This window comes from Schistocerca gregaria, chromosome 2 (genome assembly GCF_023897955.1).
Source record: "Schistocerca gregaria isolate iqSchGreg1 chromosome 2, iqSchGreg1.2, whole genome shotgun sequence".
Classification (NCBI taxonomy): Eukaryota; Metazoa; Arthropoda; class Insecta; order Orthoptera; family Acrididae; genus Schistocerca; species Schistocerca gregaria.
The window spans coordinates 833,404,800-833,431,122 of NC_064921.1; the positions used below are offsets into that span (position 1 = coordinate 833,404,800).

Genomic DNA, 26,323 nt, shown 5'->3' on the forward strand with positions numbered 1-26,323 from the left:
GTGGAAAAATCGGTAAGCGAATGGGCCAATTGTCACCTGAACAAGGAGCTTTAGATATAATACAAGAAGACTCTAACTACCCTTCAATGTTGTTATGGCATGAAAAGCTGTTGTCCGGCAGCTCAGTCGCACAAGAAATTCCAAACACTGATTCTCTGCCAAAAGAGCTAAAACAATATCTCGCTTAACCAAATGTAGGACGGAACTTTGATACTGTGAAATTGTGGGTTCATAGTCGTCATGTCACATCCTTTTTGTCGGAAACTGCTGAAGAATACTTAATATGCTAAGCCTCTCCCGTTTCGACCGAAAGAGTGGCATTCTTAGTAGACTTCGTTGTGACAGATAAAAAATAGTCCAAATGGCTCTGAGCACTATGGGACTTAACATCTGAGGTCATCAGTCCCATAGAATTTAGAACTACTTAAACCTAACTAACCTAAGGACATCACACACATCCATGCCAGAGGCAGGATTCGAACCTGCGACCGTAGCGGTCGCGCAGTTCCAGACTGAAGCGCCTAGAACCGCTCGGACACTCCGGCCGGCTGTGACAGATAACAAAAGCAGACTGACAGGGCAAAGTATTAAACAGAAAGTTCTGTTAGCGTCTATCTATTCATTTCTGTGACTTAGATTAATTTTTTTTAAATTCCTGTAAATTTTGAAAATATCCACTGATATAACCAAATGTCGATTTTGTTGTATCGATGAAACATACGTCTTTTATATACAACGGTACAATATATATCGATATTGTTGAAGATTTGCCCATCCCTAGCCTGGACTACAGAAATGCGCACCGCTGCCACAGCTCTCACAGTGCTCCACAGCTGCACTCCATATGACATGATCATTGTTAATAAACCTCTGACAGGGCGACCTTAAGAAGTGGCCCTCTCCGATCATCTGCTTTCTCAAAGCAGTACGAGACAATTCTAAAAGCAAACTGGAAAAAATAGTTTTTGAACATTGTAAGATTTCCGATCTCTGTTAAGTTCAAATATTTGTAGGTTATTAACGGATTTATCGATAGCTCAGTTCGTGGTGCTATCGGATTGTAGTTACGTAGTCACTGGTTCGAATCTCTCAGACACCTATATTCATCTTACTTTTTCCAATTTCATATTTGCCAACAGATGGAAATGTTAAATAACAAACTTTGTTTATTTTCTGATCGGACCGCAACAGTCAGTGAATGATGCATGTCTTTTTCCAGTTCCTGTTGCACACAGATTTTTTTAGTTCGTCGTTAAGACGAGTCTCGTTTCGGCTGTTATGCTGTTTTCAAGTGATCGTTTTAGATGTCACAATACAGCGTCGTCGAGTGTTTTGTGAGAGTTTTTCTCAATTTTTTTACTAGTGGAGTTTCTTAGAACTTTATGTTTAGTTCACTTGATATTTACACCAATGCTCTTTTGCCGGCCGCGGTGGTCTCGAGGTTCTAGGCGCGCAGTCCGGAACCGTGCGACTGCTACGGTCGCAGGTTCGAATCCTGCCTCGGGCATGGATGTGTGTGATGTCCTTAGGTTAGTTAGGTTTAAGTTGTTCTAAGTTCTAGGGGACTGATAACCACAGCAGTTGAGTCCCATAGTGCTCAGAGCCATTTGAACCATTTGACTCAATGCTCTTTTGTCAGAAAACATATTTGAAAAGATAAATACAGCAAAGATATACCTGGTTATAAGCATACTCCTCTCGACTTTTGGCACGACAAATGTTTACTATCAAGGAAGGCCCCCTGCACCCCACAATATGCTGTGACATAAATAGTCGGTATTACATATCAGAAACTTACATGCTTTATGTCACTTATAGTTACGTATATTTCCTCACATAATATACAACTAAGGGAAGCATCTCTCCTTTAACAAAAGATTCCGGAATAGTCCTCCATTCGGATCTCTTGGAGGGGACTGAGAAGGGGGAGGTTATCACGAGAAAAAGATTGAAGGCTATAGATACAGCTACAGGGAATAGCTCAGTAGGCAGTACAGTTAAAGAGGAAAGGACATCCCTAAAAAGGGCGATAACAGAAGTTGGGAAGGAAAACATAGGTACAAAGAAGGTAACTGTGAAGAAACCATGGGTAGCAGGAGAAATACCTAAATTGATATACTTTCCGGGATGTGAGGTCGTGTTCCAAGAACTTTTCTGCTCCTTACGTTTCGTCCAGGACTGCGCTGGACTTCCCCAGAGGCGCTGCTCCACTGAGTCTTGCCGACTGACTGGTCGGGTGACTGAGTATATCAACAACCACGTCACCCGGTAGTGAAAGCCTTCATTCTACAATACCTAAATTGATCGATGAAAGGAGGAAGTACAAAAATGTTCCGGGAGACTCAGGAAAACAGAAATACAAGTCGCTAACGAATGAAATAAAGAGGAATTGCAGGGAAGCTACGATGAAACGGCTGCATGAGAAATGTGAAGAAATCGAAAAAGAAATGATTGTCGGTAGGACTGACTCAGCATACTCGAAAGCCAAAACAGCCGTAGGTCACATTAAAAGCGAGGGTGATGACGTTAAGAGTGGAATTCCACTGTTGAATGCAGAGGAGAGAGCTGGTAGGTGGAAAGATTACATTGAAAGCACTATGAGGGGGGAGATTTGTCTGGTGTGATAGAAGAAGAAACAGGAGTCGATTTAGAAGAGATAGGGGACCCGGAGTTAGAATTTAAAAGAGCTTTGGAGGACTTAAGATCAAATAAGCCAGAAGGGATAGATAACATTCCATCAGAATTTCTAAAATCATTGGGGGAAGTGGCAACAAAACGACTATTCACGTTGCTGTGTAGAACGTATGAGTCTGACAACATGCCATCTGACTTCGGAAAAACATCATCCACACAATTCCGAAGACGGCAAGAGCTGACAAGTGCGAGAATTATCGCACAATCAGCGTAACAGCCCATGCATCCAAGTTGCTGACAAGAATAATATATAGAAGAAAGGATAAGAAAATTGAAGATGCACTATATGACGATCAGTTTGTCTTTAGGAAAGGTAAAGGCACGAGAGAGGCAATTCTGACTTTGCCATTAATAATGGAAGCAAGAGTAAAGAAAAATCAAGACACGTTCATAGGATTTGTCGACCTGGAAAAAGCGTTCGACAATATAAAATGGTGCAAGCTGTTCGAGATTCTGAAAAAAGTAGGGGTAAGCTATAGGGAGAGACGGGTCATATGCAATATGTACAACAACCAAGAGGGAATAATAAGAGTGGACGATCAAGAACGAACTGCTCGTATTAAGAAGGGAGTAAGACAAGGCTGTAGCCTTTCGCCCCTACTCTTCAATCTGTACATCGAGGAAGCAATGATGGAAATAAAAGAAAGGTGCAGGAGTGGAATTAAAATACAAGGTGAAAGGATATCAATGATACGATTCGCTGATGACATTGCTATCCTGAGTGAAAGTGAAGAAGAATTAAATGATCTGCTGAACGGAATGAACAGTGTAATGAGTACACAGTATGGTTTGAGAGTAAATCGGAGAAAGACGAATGTAACGAGAAGTAGTAGAAATGAGAACAGCGAGAAACTTAACATCAGGATTGATGGTCACGAAGTCAATGAAGTTAAGGAATTCTGCTACCTAGGCAGTAAAATAACCAATGACGGACGGAGCAAGGAGGACATCAAAAGCAGACTCGCTATGGCAAAAAAGGCATTTCTGGCCAAGAGAAGTCTACTAATATCAAATACCGGCCTTAATTTGAGGAAGTCTTCTGAGACGCTCAGTAGCTTGGCACGGGCTTTTGTTAAAGTTTCGAGAACATACTTTCACCGAGGAGTCAAGCAGTATATTGCTCCCTCCTACTTATATCTCGCGAAGAGACCATGAGGATAAAATCAGAGAGATTAGAGCCCACACAGAGGCAAACCGACAATCTTTCTCTCCATGAACAATACTAGACTGGAATAGAAGGGAGAACCGATAGAGGTACTCAAGGTACCCTCCACCACACACTGTCAGGTGGCTTGCGGAGCATGGATGTAGATGTAGATGTAGATCCTAACTGCAAGTTCTAAATGAAAGAAACACATTTGGTTTTGACTGGCTGAATATCACGAGCGCAGGTACTTTCCCTTTCGAATAGGCCGTACCCGAAATTTATTGGAGCATCCGCGTCGCGATTCGGTCACTCGCACGCTCGTATTATAAGCTATTGAATTGTTCAGTACTGTTGGAAGAACTGTGCCAATCGTCGAATGATAAAAACATTTGTTGAACAGTGATTATTTTGTGTTCTATGCACCGTGTTTTTGCAGTGGATGCCATCATTCAGACAACAACCTTATACATCGCAATGGACATGTACTGGGAATACAGGTACTGATCACGTACGTTGTGGAATAATGCTGATTGTGAGCGGTGCAGCCCCACCCTGTGCGAGTGTTTAACAAAATACAGTGAATTGTACCAGATTAACTTGGTATTGTTGGTGTGAGTGGCTTCTCTCCCTGCTGGACACGTCATAGCAGGCAGTGCAGATAGCAGCAGATTAACCGCCGCGAGAAGGACGAGGTACGTGGGTTTAGGCATATGGCCGTTAAATATCCAGCCCCTTTCTTGTGTCTATGGAGTGTTGTACAGTTTCGAGTGCTAAAGGCTAGCTTTTATTAGTACTGCATATCTAGCCCGCTCGGCTAGCCGCTGCTTCCCGAGCGTGAAGGCGTGCCGGTCCCCGGCACTAATCTGCCCGGCGGATTACCGTCGAGGTCCGGTGTGCCGGCCAGCCTGTGGATGGTTTTTAAGCCGGTTTTATATCAGCCTCGGCGAACGTGGTTCCCATTACTCCGCCTCAGTTATGCTATGTAGGCGACTGCTGCGCAAACACTGTCTCCGCGTACGCGTACACCATAATTACTCTACCACGGAAACATTTGGGTTTACACTCGTCTGGAATGAGACGTTCGCAGGAGGGTCCACTGGGGGCCGAACCGGACAATACCCTGGGTTCAGTGTGGGGCGGCGCTGGAGTGGGTGGACTGCTGTGGCCTGTTGTGGGGTTGTCAACCACTGGGGGCTAAGGCGGGGACGAAGCCTCTCCGTCGTTCCTAGGTCCCGGTTGGATTAATACACAATACACACAATACGCTGCATATTATAACATTTCAGCTCCTCAACACCAAATTAAAACGTTGCATTAGGAGGTGTCTGCTTCGTGCAAAAGGTCTTGAGTTCATATTGACGACAACAAGTAATTCTTCATTACAGACGTTTATTTACAAACAGAACTGACAGACTTCACAGACTCAACAACTGACTCTCAGAGCTAACCGCACTGCATATCCGAACTGGCAACTGACAACTCCTAGGTGTATTAGTATCTTTCCAAACAATGAGAGTCTTTGACAATGTTTTGTTTACAATACGATAGCAATTCACGACTTAAAACTAAATTAGACATTACAGAATTTTAGTACAGATTAAAGTAAGTAAAAGGATCAGTACATATAAATTCTTACAAGCATAATTTCCAAATAGATTTTATAACATTTTTCTACCAGCTTCTGGATAACCTTCACCAGATTTGTACCGATATTTCCAGAAATATCTTGACATTTGATTCTGGATATTTCTTCAGTGATTTAGAACAACTATTTATATGTAAAATGATTTAAATCGTGTTTCAAAACGTAAATAAATCTTTTTAGCAATATTTATTGATACAAATCGTCTTTCCAAATTAGGTTATGAAACAGTTTTCACAAGTTTTCGTATTTTTGCGATCATAATATAGAATTTCTCCATAGAAAGTTCCAGAAGTGTGCATTAAACGTTCATTTACAGACTTTCTCTTTAGCTGGTGAGTTTTTAAAAGTATCTTGTCCATATTGTTGTTGTTGTTGTCTTCAGTCCTGAGACTGGTTTGATGCAGCTCTCCATGCTACTCTATCCTGTGCAAGCTGCTTCATCTCCCAGTACCTACTGCAACCTACATCCTTCTGAATCTGCTTAGTGTACTCATCTCTCGGTCTCCCTCTACGATTTTTACCCTCCACGCTGCCCTCCAATGCTAAATTTGTGATCCCTTGATGCCTCAAAACATGTCCTACCAACCGATCCCTTCTTCTAGTCAAGTTGTGCCACAAACTTCTCTTCTCCCCAATCCTATTCAATACCTCCTCATTAGTTACGTGATCTATCCACCTTATCTTCAGTATTCTTCTGTAGCACCACATTTCGAAAGCTTCTATTCTCTTCTTGTATAAACTATTTATCGTCCATGTTTCACTTCCATACATGGCTACACTCCATACATATACTTTCAGAAACTACTTCCTGACACTTAAATCTATACTCGATGTTAACAAATTTCTCTTCTTCAGAAACACTTTCCTTGCCATTCCAGTCTACATTGTATATCCTCTCTACTTCAACCATCATCAGTTATTTTGCTCCCCAAATAGCAAAACTCCTTTACTACTTTAAGTGTCTCATTTCCTAATCTAATTCCCTCAGCATCACTTGACTTAATTCCACTACATTCCATTATCCTCGTTTTGCTTTTCTGGATGTTCATCTTATACACTCCTCTCAAGACACTGTTCATTCCATTCAGCTGCTCTTCCAAGTCCTTTGCTGTCTCTGACAGAATTACAATGTCATCGGCGAACCTCAATGTTTTTATAGCTTCTCCATGGATTTTAATACCTACTTCAAAATTTTCTTTTGTTTCCTTTATTGCTTGCTCAATATACAGATTGAATAACATCGGGGAGAGGCTACAACCCTGTCTCACTCCCTTCCCAACCACCACTTCCCTTTCATGCCCCTCGACTCTTATTACTGCCATCTGGTTTCTGTACAAATTATAAATAGCCTTTCGCTCCCTGTATTTTACCCTTGCCACCTTTAGAATTTGAAAGAGAGTATTCCAGTCAACATTGTCAAAAGCTTTCTCTAAGTCTACAAATGCTAGAAACGTAGGTTTGCCTTTTCTTAATCTTTCTTCTAAGATAAGTCGTAAGGTCAGTATTGCCTCACGTGTTCCAACATTTCTACGGAATCCAAACTGATCCTCCCCGAGGTCTGCATCTACCAGTTTTTCCATTCGTCTGTAAAGAATTCGCGTTAGTATTTTGCAGCCGTGGCTTATTAAACTGATAGTTCGGTAATTTTCACATCTGTCAGCACCTGCTTTCTTTGGGATTGGAATTATTATATTCTTCTTGAAGTCTGAGGGTATTTCGCCTGTCTCTTACATCTTGCTCACCAGCTGGTAGAGTTTTGTCATGATTGGCTCTCCCAAGGCCGTCAGTAGTTCTAATGGAATGTTGTCTACTCCGGGGGCCTTGTTTCGACTCAGGTCTTTCAGTGCTCTGTCAAACTCTTCACGCAGTATCATATCTCCCATTTCGTCTTCATCTACATCCTCTTCTATTTCCATAATATTGTCCTCAAGTACATCGCCCTTGTATAAACCTTCTATATACTCCTTCCACCTTTCTGCCTTCCCTTCTTTGCTTAGAACTGGGCTGCCATCTGAGCTCTTGATATTCATACACGTGGTTCTCTTCTCTCCAAAGGTCTCTTTAATTTTCCTGTAGGCAGTATCTATCTTACCCCTAGTGAGATAAGCTTCTACATCCTTACATTTGTCCTCTAGCCATCCCTGTTTAGCCATTTTGCACTTCCTGTCGATCTCATTTTTGAGACGTTTGTATTCCTTTTTGCCTGCTTCATTTACTGCATTTTTATATTTTCTCCTTTCATCAATTAAATTCAATATTTCTTCTGTTACCCAAGGATTTCTAGCAGCCCTCGTCTTTGTACCTACTTTATCCTCTGCTGCCTTCACTACTACATCCCTCAGAGCTACCCATTCTTCTTCTACTGTATTTCTTTCCCCTATTCCTGTCAATTGTTCCCTTATGCTCTCTCTGAAACTCTGTACAACCTCTGGTTCTTTCAGTTTATCCAGGTCCCATCTCCTTAATTTCCCACATTTTTGCAGTTTCTTCAGTTTTAATCTACAGGTCATAACCAATAGATTGTGGTCAGAGTCCACATCTGCCCCTGGAAATGTCTTACAACTTAAAACCTGGTTCCTAAATCTCTGTTTTACCATTATATAATCTATCTGATACCGTTTAGTATCTCCAGGGTTCTTCCACGTATACAACCTTCTTTCATGATTCTTAAACCAAGTGTTAGCTATGATTAAGTTGTGCTCTTGTCCATATTATACGAAATAATTTAGCTCAAAACTGATCATTTATACAATTAACCAGAGCTACAGCAAACAGTGAGTCTTTCTTTTACAAAATGAAATATAATTACAAAATTGAATGAAAATAGGTTACTAACACTAATATATATTTACATTAATTCTATTTTTGTTCTTTCTGTGCAAAATGTCCTAATATTGACACAGTACAATATTTAAACATCACCGAAGTTTCCCTTTACATTTTGCATATCTGTATCGACATCCCCTAAAAGTCTACAGTATCGAATACTTCAATATGCCCCAATATGTCCTGTAATGTTACAATATCTAACCCCTTTCCTTCTGGGCGTGTTACAAATTGTCAACAGTTCACTTTATGTAAACCGTGGGAAGATATGGGATACTTCAACCTGTATCAGAGAGCTATAAAATGTATATTGCAAAAAGTGCGAAAATAGGGTTTGGACGACCTTTTTAGGCAATGGCTCTAGTATAACTGATAGTGACCTTTGTTGAACGAGTTTTAAGATTTGATCAGATAATTGCAGTAAATGAAACATCATGATAAATGAATATGATTTAAGCAATCAAGACGTTTGTATGCGCAAAAATAAAACAGTTTTAACTAGGGCCGTGATCGGAGAGAACATCAAAAGAAGGCAAAATTCTTAATTTTTAGTCATTTGAAAAACTGGTGCTAACAAACATTTTCACGGGCTTCAACTTTTGAAAGCAACCAGACACTAACACACACACAGCACAAATCCACGAAAAATGAAAATATGGAAGCAGACACTAATCTTTCGTATACCTCTTCTCATTTTGCCACAGCATTTACTTCGATGCTGACAGTCCAGTTCCAGTTTTTGTCATTCCATGTGTTTAACGTAGCTGTCTTTAATTCTGTCACAGAATCATTTTATGAGGAACGAGAAGTACAATATATGTATATCAGGCGAATATATTTGTGAAATTAAAGAAAGGCTTCTAAATCTCCTTTAAAGCTTCATGTAACAGAGAAGCAAATAACTTGCTTTTGTGGAATATGCTTAAGCTCCTGAGAGACAAGCAGTTTTCCCTATACAAAAATATATTACAAAATTAAAATTGGCAACTTACATGGGAACATGTGAAACATATAGTGATTACGAAATACAACACAAGGGATAAGGAACTCAGTAGGATTAAAAATTTTTCTGTAAGACTATAATGTAAAAACAGTGGCTTTTCTGATTTGTGTTATGGAGATAATAACCCAACGTATCCGTTCAATGAATAAAACTGACATAAAAAACCATTTTTCTTAGTATTAAAGTAATGAAAACGATTTTATATCTTTTATGAAAACATTTTAGAGTGTTTTAAGCATAAATATTTAAACAGTTATTTTGGTATAAAATTCCATTCTGTAAAAATAACTAACATGAAAATCTTATAGTACCCACACAGGCTTAGTTGGGTGGCTTCCATGAATGAAAATGAACTATTCAACCAATGGAACATGATGTTTTACAGTGGACTTTAAACTCTCAAGTCTCATAACCCCTGCCAATAAAACATTCCACACCAGTCAGATTGCATAATTACTTTTAAGCTTTGATTATGTAAGTTGCATACATCCAATACTTTATGGCGAAAATAGGGTAGTCATGTTGTACAAGCCCATATTTCGCCTCATTTTCTCTCTATGTTTTACTATTATCCCACGCAAAGTTAATTTGTTAACACAAAGATAGCGATTTGTCTCACGCTCGTTGTGAGAGGACAAAGTGACCCTAGATTTTTAATGTGGCTGAGCAACTGAATTCCTGTTCATTGGACTGATAATTGGCACCACCTAGTATTTTAAAAAAAATATAAATGTTATTTTCATACCACAAGCTGTTTTCCCTTCTGTAATTCGGATGGTTATTCCCAATTCCTATATGTAGTCCAGCCATTTCTATTTCCTTTTTTTAGAAGGAGCTGTTCTTCCCCATAAAAGCCATGGGTAATTTTTCCACCATCAACGCTAAACTATTCGTGCTGCAGGCATGGACTGAAATTCTGGCAAAATTAAGAAGGAAAAGGGTGTAAAAATTAGCGGAGAACAAAATATGTAAAAGCCGACTCCAATCATTTTGATGAAACAGAAACTGTTCGAACTTGTATTTTCAGCTCTGTGAGCGTCGAATTGCGTGTAGCCATTACAAAATCCCTTTGGGATTTTTAGGTCGACATGTGTTATTCAAATTCGCTAAAGTTTCTGTGAAGCGAGCGGCCGCCGCCCACAAAGGGCCGTTTCCATTAGCTTCCGTTACCAAAACTGGCGCTGATACCGCAGACACCGATTGCATTGGCGTGTAATAAATGGACTCAAAGCTCTCTCTTTGTGTTCGAGCTTTCTTTGTATGCCACTGCCGAGGTTCACGTAATGATGGCCTGACCCATTTACGCTGCTTTCCTTTCTGTTAAGGTAGTGGACATACTTCTGCCGCCAGCAGCTTTCCTTAGCGTAGGAACATAGTAGCTGTCGACTTTAGAGCATACTTTCGTGTAGAATGACTGAAATGATTGTCTTTTATTAAGACATATTTGGTCGCTTGTAATCCTACGATCGATTTAATGATCATCCGGTCTCAAAATAGGCCTTCTACTATCAAGATAGCGGGCTTAACTGACTGTAGACACGTCTGTTTGGCCCTGCGCTGTAGCGTGCTTGTTACTCACACAAAGTTATTTAACAGGTGACGGAGCTTCTGAAATGCAAAGGGTCTGTACGACCCAAAGAGTTAAGTGTCATCACCCTCTACTTCTCGTTGTATTTTTCGTAACTGGTGTACCCTATATGCAAGTAATATAAGGTAAATTACTTGACGTAGATTTATCTGTTATATAACATCTCTTAATTTACCTACAAAATAAAGAAGTTGAAGTCACCGGGAAGAGACTAAACAACCTGAGATTTGCATATGACATTTCAGTGGTAACAAATCATTTTGAAGAGCTACAGTCATTATTATCGGATCTCCCTTCGGAATGTGAGGCAGCGGAACTGAAGATAACTATCTTCAAGATAAAAAAATACGTCAAATAAATGGAGAAAGATAGGAAACGTACACCTCAGAAACACAGTACTGGACCTTGTCAGAGAATACATCTATCTTGGCCAGCTAGTGAAAATGACAGTAAATACAAGATCGGAAATCGTTCGACGCTTCAGTGTAGGCTGGCAGGCTTTTGGAAGACACAGAGTGGTTATGGTTAACTTTCATTACTCTAGGGGCCCCCCACGAAAATCGAATTATCGTAGTGAAAGGGCTCCCATGAAAAACGAATGATAGTAGGAAAACGAAACTTTGTGTAAAATCAAGACTGTAAGGAAAACATACACTTTTTGATCAAAAGTATCCGGACACCCCCAAAAACAGACGTTTTTCATATTAGGTGCATTGTGCTGCCACCTAGTGCCAGGTACTCCATATCAGCGACCTCGGTAGTCATTAGACATCGTGAGAGCAGAATGGGGCGCTCCGCGGAACTCACGGACTTCGAACGTGGTCAGATGATTGGGTGTCACATGTTTCATATGTCTGTACGCGAGATTTCCACACTCCTAAGCATCCCTAGGTCCACTGTTTCCGATGTGAGAGTGTAGTAGAAACGTGGAGGGTCACGTACAGCACAAAGGCGTACAGGCCGACCTCGTCTGTTGACTGACAGAGGTAGCCAACATTTGAAGAGAGTCGTAATGTGTAAGAGGCTGACATCTATCCAGACCATCTCACAGGAATTCCAAACTGCATCAGAATCCACTGCGAGTACTATGACAGTTAGGCGGGATGTGAGAAAACTTGGATTTCATGGTCGAGTGGCTGCTCATAAGCCACACATCACGCCGGCAAATGCCAAACGACGCCTCGCTTGGTGTAAGGAGCGTAAACATTGGACAATTGAAGAATTGGAATATGTAAAGCAGAAAAACGTGTGGAGTGACGAATCACGGTACACAATGTGGCGATCCGATGGCAGGGTGAGGGTATGGCGAATGCCCGGTGAACGTCATCTGCCGGCGTCTGTAGTACCAACAGTAAAATTCGGAGGCGGTGGTGTTATGGTGTGGTCGTGTTTTTCATGAAGGGGGGTGCACCCCTTGTTGTTCTGCGTGGCAGTGTCACAATACAGGCCTATATTGATGTTTTAAACACCTTTTTGCTTCCCACTGCTGAGGAGCAATTTAGGGATGGCGATTGCATCTTTCAACACCATCGAGCACCTGTTCATAATGCACGGCCTGTGGCCGAGTGGTTACAAGACAATAACATCCCTGTAATGGACTGGTCTGCACAGAGCCCTGACCTGAATTCTGTAGAACACATCTGAGATGTTTTGGAACGCCGACTTCGTGCCAGGCCTCACTGACCGACATCGATACCTCTCCTCAGCGCAGCACTCCGTGAAGAATGGGCTACCATTCCGAAGAAACCTTCCAGCACCCGATTGAAGGTATGCCTGCGAAGCTTGCATCAAGGTTAAGGGTGCGCCAACACCATACTGAATTCCAGCATTACCGATGGAGGGCGTCACGAAGTTTTAAGTCATTTTTAGCCAGGTGTCCGGATACTTTTGGTCACATGGTGTATATTGCCACCTACGTAAAGATGACATTTTCGGTTACAGAGAGGCACAATTAAAACTCACGTACACATTAGCTTTCGGTCATAGCCTTCGTCAGAAAAAACACACACATTCATTAACACAAGCAAGTACACCTCACCCACTCATGACCGTCATTTTCTATAGCTTGGTGCAGAATGCTTTTCCTTACATTGTTGACACTCCAACTTAGAGTTTCAATTGTTTGTTTTTAAACTTTTTGAAAACATTTGTAAGGACATGTGAAAGAGAGGTAACGAATAAACTATTGAATGAAACACATTTTAATTTCCACATGAGAGCGAAACATTTGTTAATTGCGTACCATGTTTACGTTCCACGTTACAAATGTTGCTCAATGTGACGATCATCTGCGTCCACGACAGTCTGGAATCGCACGATAGATTGGTCTACTGCTGTTTCAAGGTCACACTTCGTTTTAAGAAACGAAAGATCAAACTCTACTCGAATGTCTGCATCACGTGGCAAAAGTTGGTGAGTTACGTGAAGTTGTACGGATACTATTTTACAGTGGTTCGCAGCACATTTCGAGCGGAGCAATTGGCCGTCGACCTCTCGCAAATCGCCAGTTAATTCGAACTTCCGAATCACGTTCTTCAGCCTTACCGTATTCCTTTAATGTGTCGGTAATTGCGAAGAGCAGCAGCACTATTACTGTTGTTTTAATAAAACGGCTTTCTTGAGTAAATCTGTGCTCGCCTTGTCCAGACCTATGTTGACTGTCTGCAACTGTAACGCAGACTGATGCTTTTGTGTCAATCCTACGTCACCGTACCAGTACTGGCACCTAACACCAAGTCATGACACTAACATTACCAAGCTGGGTACACATACAGTAAATATACTGATACACCATATTCATATAAGTATATAGTTCTGGCAATACCGGCCATGACCTTCTTCTTCTAAAAATGGTTCAAATGGCTCTGAGCACTATGCGACTCAACATCTTAGGTCATAAGTCCCCTAGAACTTAGAACTACTTAAACCTAACTAACCTAAGGACATCACACACACCCATGCCCGAGGCAGGATTCGAACCTGCGACCGTAGCAGCCCCGCGATTCCGGACTGCAGCGCCAGTACTTCATGGCCACCGCGGCCGGCCCTTCTTCTTCTGTGCGGATGCACACATATTACGCGAACTCTTGTCGGACTTGGTAAGAATGTCTTCCGCGAGTACTGAGTGTGTTGGGTAGGTACACTACGAATGTAGTGTGTGGACATATAAGGTGAGAATGTGGGTCTCGCGGGAGGCGTGTGCGAGATCATCCCTGCACTCGCAGTGTCCTCTGTGTCCTCGGAGGCTTAGATGGATAGAGCGTCTGCCATGTAAGCAGGAGACCCCGGGTTTGAGTCACGGACGGGGCACACATTTTCATCTGTCCCTGTTGATATATATCAACGCCCGTCAGCAGCCGAAGGTATTAATATATAATTCTAATTTCATAAAGCAAATCGTTTTCCGTCTGTACTCGCTCAGGCAGCGAAATTTTGATTACAACTACCCTGTATTCAACTATTTTCGGGTGAAACATGGTAGTACAACTGAAAAAAAGTTTTTTCTTGGTGTCTCTTCTCAGTAATGACTAACTGCTGTAAGACCTGGACACTTCATGAATATACAATAAGGAAACTTAGAACTACGCTGTGAGGTATGGGAAGGTCTAGTTGGGATTTACAAGGAAAGACAAAAAAGGCCAGAATATATCAGGACAATTTCTGACGTCAAGCACATACTGGAGAGAACAGCTACTATTAGATGGAAATGGGCCGGCTATGTTTCCGGAAGAAATGATGAACGATGGGAAAAAGCGGCGCCGGAATTGAGTGTAAGAGACAGAGAACGGCGAAAAGAAGGACCGCTAGTGTAATGGGCAATGATCTGTGAAAGATCGCTGGAGTCAACCGGCTGAATATCACCCAAGACCATTCATCATGGAAGATGAAGTTGCAGACATAGCCACATCACTTATCGATAGTAATGACTGCTGCTGCTGATGATGATGATATAGAAAAGTGGGAGTAATAGTGCTACTACCAATTCCTTCCAGAACTACAAATGGCTGAACCAATAATAAAACTGGGATTATATGTCGTCGTAATGACGTATATTGCATATGGAGCAATGGTGCCAACGACGAGAGTAGAACTCTGGTTATGCAACATGTCAATCTGCTACCACAACTTTTATTTTACATTCACACTGACTAAACTGAAAGCTTCTATCCTAATCCATACCTTCGCACTCGAACATTGAATTTGAGGTCGTAATTTTTCGAGCTTACATTTCTGATTAAATTTCTCGTGAAGTTGCTGTTGCATTACATCTACATCTACATCTATATCTACACAGATACACCACAATCCATCGTAAGGTGCGTGGCGGAGGGTACCCTGTACCACTACTTGTCATTTCGCCTCCTGTTCCACTCGCAAATAGAGCGAAAGGAAAACGACTGTCTGTACACCTGCGCATGAGCCCTAATTTCTCATATCTTCGTGGTTATTAGGCGCGATGCATGTTGGCGGCAGCAGAAGCGTTCGGCAGTCAACCTCAAATGCCGGTTCTCTAAATTTTTTCAATAGTGTTTCCCGAAAAGAACGCCGCCTTCCCTCCAGGAATTCTTATTTGAGTTCCCGAAGCATCTCCGTAGCACTTACGTTTTGTTCGAACCTACCGGTAACAAATCTAGCTGCCCTCCTCTGAAATGCTTCCATAGATTTAAAAATCTTGAGCTATCGAGTACTTCCTCCGCCGTCATTGTCAGGAGGTTAGATTTTAGTAGGCCAACTGAAGCACCTAACGACTTAGTGAGATCTAATCTCCTGACGAGACGACAGAGGAAATCGTCGAAAGCTCGAGATTGACGTACCTAATGCCATAAAAATGCGTGAAGCATTTATTCAAGAATATTCAATTTGTCGAATTCACAGTTAAAGTCAGTTCTAAGTGTCGATAGAGACTAAAACTATTCAATTTATGTTACATGTTTCCTTTCGTTCTGGGATATGAACACCACTGTGTTATAATTTACAAAATGTTGGTCTGTTTTTGCCGCAGCCTCGTTATAGGCGAACCTGGGATAAAGGTAACAGGGGTCAATTGTAACATTTCGTTCACAGAGTTGCTGGAAGAGTCAGGGAGCTTCAGTCGTCTTCCATCAGTAAGGGAAGCCACTTGTGAGATGGTTGTGTGAGACAGCTGAACTTGTTTATAGTGTGTTGAGGTAAGGTTTATTTTACTTTCTTCATATGTCCAGAGCAATTCAATTTTCATCTTAAAATAGCATGTTGGAGTCACTTGTAACAGCGTCCTTGGGTACGTTCGTAAGATGCTACAATTGGCCCCCAGTGAAGACATACCGTACAGTTTTTTGTCCGTTTCGTCGCAGTTTAGCTTGTATGAGTAGCGTCTGCAAGACAGGTTTGTTAAAATGGTTTATGATAACATCTTTTATGGTAATTTGAGGAACTATAGCCCTACGACAGAGATGGGGCATGTGCTGCAGTAAAGCATAGAAGCTGCTACTACTGAAGTTCCACATTCCAGAAAATCAGCGAGGACTGTGGCTGGAGATATGGCATTCATCACGCGTCTATTCGGTACCTAACAGGAGTAAATGCAGACATAAAATATTCTGCCGATCTGTATCATGGGCTGTCCACAAGGGATGTTAGTGAATCAAGATCTCCGAAATACGGAGTGAAAAGGAGACGGTTGGAGTGGATTGGTTTCCTCAAAGTTCATAATCGATTCGTCGTCCACAATGAATTTCAATGAAGAAAATGGCAGAGCTTTCATTAAGAATCTTTAAAAAATATTGGATGACTACAAGTTTTAGACCCATCTCTTTTATAGTGTAGTCGAGAATGGTGACCATACAGCGCAGGCTAATACTGTCAGAGGTCGCTACTTCCGCAGAACCAGGAAGTTTTGTGACGGTTTGCCTAGTAGTAAGAAATGGTTCAAATGGCTCTGAGCACTATGGGACTTAACTTCTGGGGTCATCAGTCCCCTAGAACGTAGAACTACTAAAACCTAACTAACCTAAGGACATCACACACATCCATGCCCGAGGCAGGATTCGAACCTGCGACCGTAGCGGTCGCGCGGTTCCAGACTGTAGCGCCTAGAACCTCTCGGCCACTCTGGCCGGCCGTAGTAGTAAGAACAGCAGGAAGCGGTGGTAGTCCAGTGTAGCTGTTCCCTCGTAAAATCTTCCCGGACGATTATCTGTGAGGTTATCTTGTTGCTATATGAATGATCTCCCATAAAACTGAGCAACTTTGTGACTTAGGTATCACTTTGCGCCGACACCGCGGTGTAGCTTTTTGCACCGGTCAGCCAGAACACTATGACCACTATCGGTATAAATCGGTCCAGGCGAAAGCAGCTGGCGAGGAAGACTGCTAGTCAGACACAACCACGGTGCGTATAGTATCAATGAGCATGCTGCTCTTGTGTACCGAGGGAGAGCTGCGAGGTCTATTTGAGTTTGGCCGATGGCAAATTGTGATGGCCCAGAGGCTTGGCACAGGAATTTCGGCTGTTCGGGGAGTGCTGTGGTGAGTGTCTTGAAAACTTGGCAAAACTAAGGTGAAACGACATTCAGACATCGTGAGGTTGGGCGGCCACACCTCATTACAGATACCCACGTCGGGGCTGGGCAGACTGGTAAAACTGGACAGATTGCGATCTGTGGCGGAAGTAAGATTAGATTTAATGCTGGGCAGAGTGAAAACACAGTGCTTCTGAAACCCCTAACGAAGGGCCTCCACAGCTGACGACTCATACATGTGCCAATGTTGTCACAGCGACATCGGGAACTACGACTGAAATGGGCACTTAACCAGCGGCACTGGACGTTGGTGCAGTGGCAGAGCGTTGCCTGGACTGTAGAATCCAGATACCTTCTTCATCAGGCCGATGGGAGGGCGCGAATCCGTTGTCTTCCAGCAGAACACCTCTTTGACACCTGTACTGCATGACTGAGATGGGCTGACGGCGGCTCCATATTGCTCAGAGGAACTTTCACTTGGGCGTTCATGAGTCCAGTGTAGCTGGAAAGGCCAAGATGTATCGTACACCGGTTGCAGACCAAGTACTCCATTTTATGACGATCGTGTTTTGATGGCAGTAGTATTTTTCAAAAAGATAATCCGCCATGTCACAAGGCCAGGAGTATGATGGAGTGGTTCGAGGAACACAGTGCTGAGTTCAACTGGTGTGCTGGCCCCCAACTCTCCAGATCCGGACCCGATCGGACACCTGTGGGATATGATTAAACGTGGTGTCAGAACTCATCACTCCCTCCCCAGAATTTACGGGTATTAGATGACCTGTGTGTGCACATGTGGTGCCAACTCTCTCCAGCGACCTACTAAGGCCTCATTGCCTCAAGACGTGTCACCTCTATTACCCGTGCCAAAATGGATATACTGGCTACTAGGTAGGCTGTCATAATGTACTGCATGATCGGTCTATTGTTTAATGTTGTAAGTCAAGCCAAAACTCAACATTTGTAACCTGGAGCGTAAACATGGTACGCAATCACCAAATGTTACCGTCATCTACGGAGAACGAAAGTTAGCAGATCAGTAAATGTTTCCTTATTTACAATACGGGTGCATGTAGTACACAACTGTAGCACTCCATACATGAGAAGCATATCTACAGGGTGCCAAACAATTCCCTGACTATTTCTGGGAAGGGGCACATTAATTCAAATGAATTGTTTACATTTTGAAAGTATATGACCTAACATGGGGGAAGACACGGCAGTTCCATGAAGTATAGGCTGGCAGGCTTCTGAAAAGTACAAGGTGGCTATAATTAAACTTTCATTACTTGAGAGGGCCTTCATGAGAAACGAATGATCTTAAGACAATGAAACTTTGGGGAAAATCAACAATGTAAGGAAATTGCTACTTACCGTGAAGATGAAGGGTTCAGGAGGCACAATTAAAAGACACTTGCACGTTAGTTTTCGGCCACAGCCATCATCAGAAGAAGAAACGGAAACACACAAAAATTCATTCACACAAGCAAGCACACGTCACGCACACATGACCATCAACTTCGGCAGCTCTGGCCAAAATGGTTTTTTAGTTATTGTTGACATTCGAACCTGGAATTTCCATTGTTTGATTTTAAACATTGTGGAAACATTTTCAATGGCACGTGGAAGAGAATTAACGCATAAACCATTGAAAGAAACACATTTTAGTTTCCACAGTTCTGCCGAAGTGTGTTCTGCATACTGCTACCACTAGTGAAGGAAGTCACAAGTACACGCATCACACATCAGCTGGTCACAGAATCTTTTTGTTTGCAGGTAGAAAAACGCGTTTGTATATTTCTTGGGAACATTCTGCTACTGCCGGTAAATTTGAAGAGCTGACTAACTGAATGTAAGTTGATATAAATAAAGTGTATGTGGAGACCATTCTGTACGAGTTAATTTTAAAAAAAAATCTTCAGCCATTGGAAAGCGAAGGAATTTACTTCCATACATTATTGGAATAACTGAGACAGCATTCACGTACCTGCCGAAACAAGTGTGAAAATTGAATTTGTAGAAAACAAGTCTCATTAATGAAATTAGGGGCATATGAGAATGGTTAGTAGAAAAGACAAACTTTATTTCATATTATATGTTTGTTGCTAAATGAAATATAGATTGCTGAGAATATTGTATTCAGTGTGTCATGGGTTTTCTTTTACTCATACCACCAAACTTCTTAGTAAGTGTCTAACAGTTTGCACTAATTACCTCCTTTCAGGATATTGTGTTAAATGTACGTTCCACTGAACAGATATGTGTAAAAGTGTAGAGAAATTTAATTTAATTACCTTCTGTCTTGCAGGTTAGTTTTTTAATTCTCATTTTGTTTGATTGAGGGCACTAAAGTAATTATTTGCATTTTAAGGGAAATAGAAAAATAAATCTCAACAAATTGACAATTTTTTGACAAATGTTTTTCTGTGTAGTGATAAAACAAAACTCATAAAACCGAGAAGTTATACTTGTGTATTGTAAGGAAACGTTTGGCAAAGTCTTTAATTCTAGCTTTGCTGTCTTAGACGTCATGTCATAGTGTTGTCATTAGCTGAAAGGGGTGGGGGGAGGTGGGGATAATGTTTTGACAATTAATATTCCCTATTCTGAACACTCACTGAACGTAAAACTGTATTGCCATCAAAATTGAAGGATAAATGTTATAAATTTCAGTGCATGTGGAAATTAAATTTTGCAGTACATGTTTGTGTAAGCTTATGTTTCAAAAATTGCTAAAAATTCCCATTAAGTTGCCCCTTTTTGTGGTATATCAAAATTAATATCGAAGAAGATATCACGGTAATACAACTATTATCTACACTATATGAATATGATACAACTGACACCTATGTGTGCTACAACTGATCCACATGTGGGAACAAATATAACACACCATAGTTTTAAGTACACATCGAAATACTGCGTAAAATATGATACAAGTATAAATAACGACTGTATGATCATAATTGAAAAGGAAAGAGGATTTACTTTAATAAACTACGTAATTTATAAACCACACGTGAACAGTTAATTACAAAAAAATTGAATTTTTTATGATTCGCACTTTAGTGCAGCAACGAAATGCACTGCTTTTGGTATAGCCTGTCTGTTTAGAAATGTATTACTTTCCGTAGCTCGATTACTGTTCCTTCGCCTGCAGGATGTAATCTGCGTTTTAAAACATCAGTTAGTTCAATAATTCATAAAACCTACCCTATAGGACTCTCTGTACTGGCCGAGCACTACTGTGCACTTATACAAAGCTGACGTCTAACAGACACAGGAACATCACATACAATAATAAGCCAAGCTTCCCAATGAGGAGTCTGGTATCGCTAAATGCGTTACTCTTACACTGAGGTGACAAAAGTCACTTACGGTGCACCGCCGATGTAGAGCGGCAGCTCGAGGTTGAGTTCGGTGAGGGCAGGCCCCGACTGGCCGGCCGCCACCGGCCCCGAGTCCAGCTGGAGGGTGCCGTCGCGGTCCAGCCGGCTCGCCTTCACCGAGTGCCACCTGTTGGGGCTGATCCTCTCCGCTGACCTGCGAGAACAGCCGGAATTTTCTTCAACGCGAGAAATTCACACAGTACAAAGTGTTCTAATTTTAACTTCAACTCGAATACCTTTGGCCATTTAAGAAGTAATGTGATTGGGTTTCCACCAAGACATCCACATCAACATACATACTCTGTAAACCTCTGTTAGGAGTATAGCGGAGATTATTTTGGATGACATTAAATGTTAGGCCTTTTTCTCATTCCAATTGCGAGTGATGTATGGTAAGAATGAGTGCTTAAATGCCTCTGTACGTGTTGTAATTAGTGTACCTTTACCTCCACGGGAATGATACATAGGGTGATGAAAGCTATCCCCAGATTCTTCCCCTAATAGTGGTTCGTGACTTCCGCGGGATAGAGAAGATGGAAATGTTACACACATATGGAGAATGTACGAGTAGGTTGGCAGATCAGAAATAGTTATAATGTTTCCTTCTTTACAATACGGACAACCGTCGTACCTACATTCTCTGTAGATGAGTAGCATATCTACCGGGTGCCGGAAAAGTCCCTAACCATTTCTTAGGAGATTCAAATGAAATGTTTACGTTGTGAAAGTCTATGAATATAACATGGGAGAAGACATGGTACTTGAATGAAATCACTGCCGTTCGACATTACTGTCCACCGTATCCAAAAGCGTTAACATCTCTGCTCAGAGCGCCTGAACACACGCTGCAGCATTGCCGTGGTAATTGTATGCATCACTGCGAAATGCGTTCACGCAGATGCTCTAAATCCCTAATCTTCATCTTGTACACGCGACTTTTGATGTGATCGCGTGTAAAGAAGTTCAAGGACATTAGACCAGGAGAAAATGCTGCGCAGAACCTTGGTGAGCGTCGTCCTGTCCAGCGTCCTCGTTGAGGTCATTACGTACAATGAGCGCAAAGTGCGGCTGGGGCACTCTTGTTAAAACACCATCGTAAACAGAATTTTGTTGGCAAACAATTGGGACTCCAGGAATTGATCTAGGATGTCCAATGTACAATGCTGACGTGATTGTTGCCACAGCAAAAAATAATGGACTGTTTGGTGAGGATCAGTCACACATTTACGTCTGGAGGGTTACGCTTCAATATCATGGCGATGTGTGGTTGTTCATCAGCCCATACCCTGCCATTGTGGCAGTTGATAAGACCATGGGTATAAAAGGATTACCTCATCACTCAACAGGCTGTGTGCCAACAAGTGTTCATTGTTTACTGCTTCAAGCATGTTGTGGCACGTGGCCATGTGTGCTACATAATCCTTAGATTCAAGATGATGGAGCACATGGATGTGATAAGCTATTTTCTTCAATACACAGTGCAAGGTTTGCCACGTAGTGGATATTGCGATGCCATGTTTCTGGCTGAGACGAGTCAACACTTTTGAACTCTGCTCGATAGCCTGTCGTGTGGTCTCCAAAGTTTCCTGCGACGTCGACGCCCGCCCAAAATGTTTCTCGTCACGTAAATTCCTAGGTCCCGTTTGGTCTCCAAAGTTTCGTGCGACGTCGATGCCCGCCCAAAAAATTTCTCGTCATGTAAATTCCCAGGTCGCTGGAACTTTGTGACCAGACTTCTAATGGCTGTTCCCACTGAGCCTTATGTGCGGTACTGTCGACGAGACCATTGTTGAACCTCAACAAAGGGCCGTCCATTGAGTCTTCACCTGACGATCCTTATTCGATGTTCTGTGGTCAACATCTTTCAGATTATCTGCAATACAGAAACAAAAACTAGCGTTGTCTTGGGTATGGTCAAGGACGTCTCCGGAATCATATGCCTTCACGTAACTAATGTACATTGTACTCACACTGTCAAGCCGTTGCCTTCTGGGAATTAAAATTTTTTTCCTTTCTTACTTTAAAATGTAACTATGTTTTACTTTATTTATGTACTGCACGAGTCTCTTATTAATTCAGAATTCAAATTTTCAACCTTTTAACACTTCTTTGTAATACTTTTGTTAAATGCAGCGTGTAAACCTATATGTGATATACTAACTGTGATGTGACAGCACTATCGACAGGCGCAGTCGAAGAGAGAGAGAGAGAGAGAGTCTGCGTGTGGACAGTGGTGCGTTCGGACGGGCGTGTCGTGTAACGTGCTATTACCACCTTGGATAAAAACACACGCCAAAGTTTACGGCCGAGCTCTTATATTTCGGACATGATTTGAACTTTGAAAGAAAATATTAGACTGAATGTTGGGAGTTTCGTGAAGTGTTACAAACAGCGGTGACACTGTACACACAAGTGGACGGTTATTGTCGTTTTTAGAACCAAAGTGTTTCCAAGTAATTCATTTGCTCGAACTAACGCAATACAAAGATACTTATTTTATTTGCAAATTAAGGAGGTGCCGCGCGAGTTAAAATAGTAACCGTCGCTGTGGAATTACATAAACGTTTTTACAACATGTAAAACTAGTTCGCCAAAAATCGTGAATTTGCGAAGGTGAATCGCGTACTGAAACGGACGAATTAACTTCGAAAACGACAAGTTACAGTGAATGTTTACGTGATGTCAACAACAGTATCGTGTGTGCAAGAGACATCATTGTCGTGCATGAGCTGGGATTTATATAGCAAATACTACGTTCGACCAGCCTTTGATCACAAGAAATACGATATACCGCCATGAGAATGATATACGAAACTAGCAGATGTATCCACTGCAGTTTCTGACTGATGGAGGTACTTTAATTGTGCTCCCACAACGACGTGCCGCTGTTGACGTGACAATGCACCAACCACACGAATAGATAGAAGCTCTCACTCTCTCTCTCGTCAATCAAGACTTTGCACGTAGTTCAGCAGTTTCAGTTATAATTTTGTTTTGTTTTTTAATGAATCGCAATTAGTGTTGACATTATCATTGCACGTCTTTTTTGCGTAGGTCCTTGTATTTTTCATTTATGTGGCGCATTTATTTGTTTTCCTGTGATGTAAGGTGTACTGCATGATCCTTGGCGTGCACCATTAGTTTCCAAGCGCCGACCAATAGTAACAAGGCTACTCGCTCGCCATTGGTGCAAGACACGAAGTAGATGGGAACTTTAAACCTGACAGCTGTCTACAGCTACGAGGAGTATGTTTACATTTTATAGATCGTGATAGGATCGAATGTGGGTTTATTTGTTTTCATAGTTACAACTAAGTAACGTTACAGCCCGTTCCGCTATTCTTTTACAAAGTTCTACATATGCTTTAGAGTTTGCTAAGCAAAGTTCAGTTCCTTTCAGTAATTTCACTAGAGAAACTGATTCTTTTGAGTCTAAAATAATCAAAATCCACTTGTTTATGTTTTTCCATGAAAAATGTTGAGATAAATTCACCGTCAATTTTTTTTCAAAGTAGATCTCTTCGAACCGGTTTTTCACAACACAAACCTTCAGATGAAGAGGATTGACTGAATGATTGGTGTGCATTTTCCTCGTGTTTCTGTTTACACACTATGATAAGCTGCTGAAGAGGTGACGCTCAGGGGAAGTGGGTTACCGAACAAAAAATACAAGGTTGCGTTTTAAAAACACATACTGCTGTTCATGTCTTCGAAGCGAACAAAGTTACAAGAAAGGATATCATATTAGTTAATACTTCATAGAAGCTAAACAACATTAACTTGATACATATTTTTATTTTGCTTCTGGACAAAATGTTACTTGAGGTCGGTTTTTGCCAGAAGCTGACAATACAATTAAATAGCAGACACTTTCCTAATATTCTGCAGAATTAAATTTACTTGGTCACGAACCAGACAAAATATGCGTCACGCTCTTAACAAGAACTGTATACGCAGAAGAACTGGCACTAGGGGGTCATGTGACCCTCCATCGCTGACGTTTTGGTAGTGATGTGATGTAAATGTGCCACCGGATGCATGAAAAAATCTGTGGAGTAAGATGGGGTGACGAAGAGACGTGACGGAATGGCATCATTGGTCTATCGTCTGATCGCTTCCACGACCACACCGCGATTGATGTAGCAATGTAAAACGGCGAAGAAACAGTGGCCGTAAAAATATCCCGATCAACAGGGATGGGAGACTAGTGCTGCGCCTTGTCAATGACAATCTGTTTCGAACCCTACAGGCATTGCCGCTGTTAGTGAATGTAGGTCCACATCAACTCGCTGCCAAGCAAGCAGCACGAAGGGAACTGCATGCAGTGGAAATTTGGAGTAGCGTAACTCGCAAAGGCCATTTCTCACATCGGCACGTAAATCTGCACGTTTTTAGTTGTCAAAGAATACATCAAACGGACTGTAGCTGACTCGAGATGTGTAATGTGGTCCGATTAGTGGCGCTTTGGCCTAATTGGAAATTAAGCTACGTGTTGAATGCAATGAGCGTCCAATGAAACTTTTTCCCCGCAGTGTATGGAGGGTGTAGTTGAGGACAAAGATGGCTCATTTACGTTTTGCGAGTATTCCTCGTATCATGACGGTCCAACTTACTCAGCTTACGATGACCAACTGCTGCCCTTTCTTCCTACATCTTTTTGATGAGTATGATGTGGATACTCCTGTCTTCCAGTGTGACGACAGCCGTGTTCACAGCATTGCAAGCACGTGTTCCTATTTTGACGAAAACTTGAACACCCATTAGCGCTCTGACTGTTGCTTTAAACACAGCAATTAACATATCCACAATTTGGTAGCTCTATGGGATCCAATCATCAGTGACTGGCCTCAGCCGTAAATGGCATACTTGCAGAAACTTGTGGACTTTTAAGAAATTTCCTGGCTCCCCTGTGTGCTGGACCGAGACTCGAACTCGGTACTGCCAGAAGTAAAGCTGTGAGGACGGGGCGTGAGTCGTGGTTGGGTAGCTCAAGTGGTAGAGCACTTGCCCGCAAAAGGTAAAGGCCACGAGTTCGAGTCTCGGTCCGGCACACAGTTTTAGTTTGCCAGGAAGTTCCATATCAGTGCACACTCCGCTGCAGAGTGAAAATTTCATTCTGGAAACATCCCTCAGGCTGTGGCTAAGTCATGTCATCGCAATATCCTTTCTTTCAGGAGTGCTAGTTCTGCAAGATTCGCAGCAGACCTTCTGTAAAGTTTGGAAGGTAGGACACAAGGTACTGGCAGAAGAAAAGCTCTGAGGACGGGGCGTGAGTCGTGCTTGGGTAGCTCAAGTGGTAGAGCACTTGCCCGCGAAAGTCAAAGGCCCCGAGTTCGAGTCTGGGTCCGGCACACAGTTTTAATCTGCCAGGAAGTTTCATATCAGCGCACACTCCGCTACAGAGTGAAAATCTCATTCTTGTGGACTTTTGCTTGCTAAATTGAGATCACTATCAAGTTTAAAGACAGTGTTACACGGTACTAGCTCAAGTCTCTGGGCCGACTAATGTTCAGTCCAGTGCACATACTTTA

At 42.0% G+C, this 26,323-nt stretch overlaps 1 protein-coding gene across 1 annotated transcript in view; it reads right to left on the bottom strand.

Annotated features, from left to right (window-relative positions):
• Positions 1 to 26,323, bottom strand: part of LOC126336002 (agrin-like) — a 1,245,461-nt gene that overhangs the window by 80,406 nt on the left and 1,138,732 nt on the right. Inside the window, exon 22 of the mRNA XM_049999480.1 lies at positions 20,782 to 20,946. Coding sequence (XP_049855437.1) covers positions 20,782 to 20,946 — 165 coding nt within the window. The remainder of the gene's footprint in view (positions 1 to 20,781; positions 20,947 to 26,323) is intronic.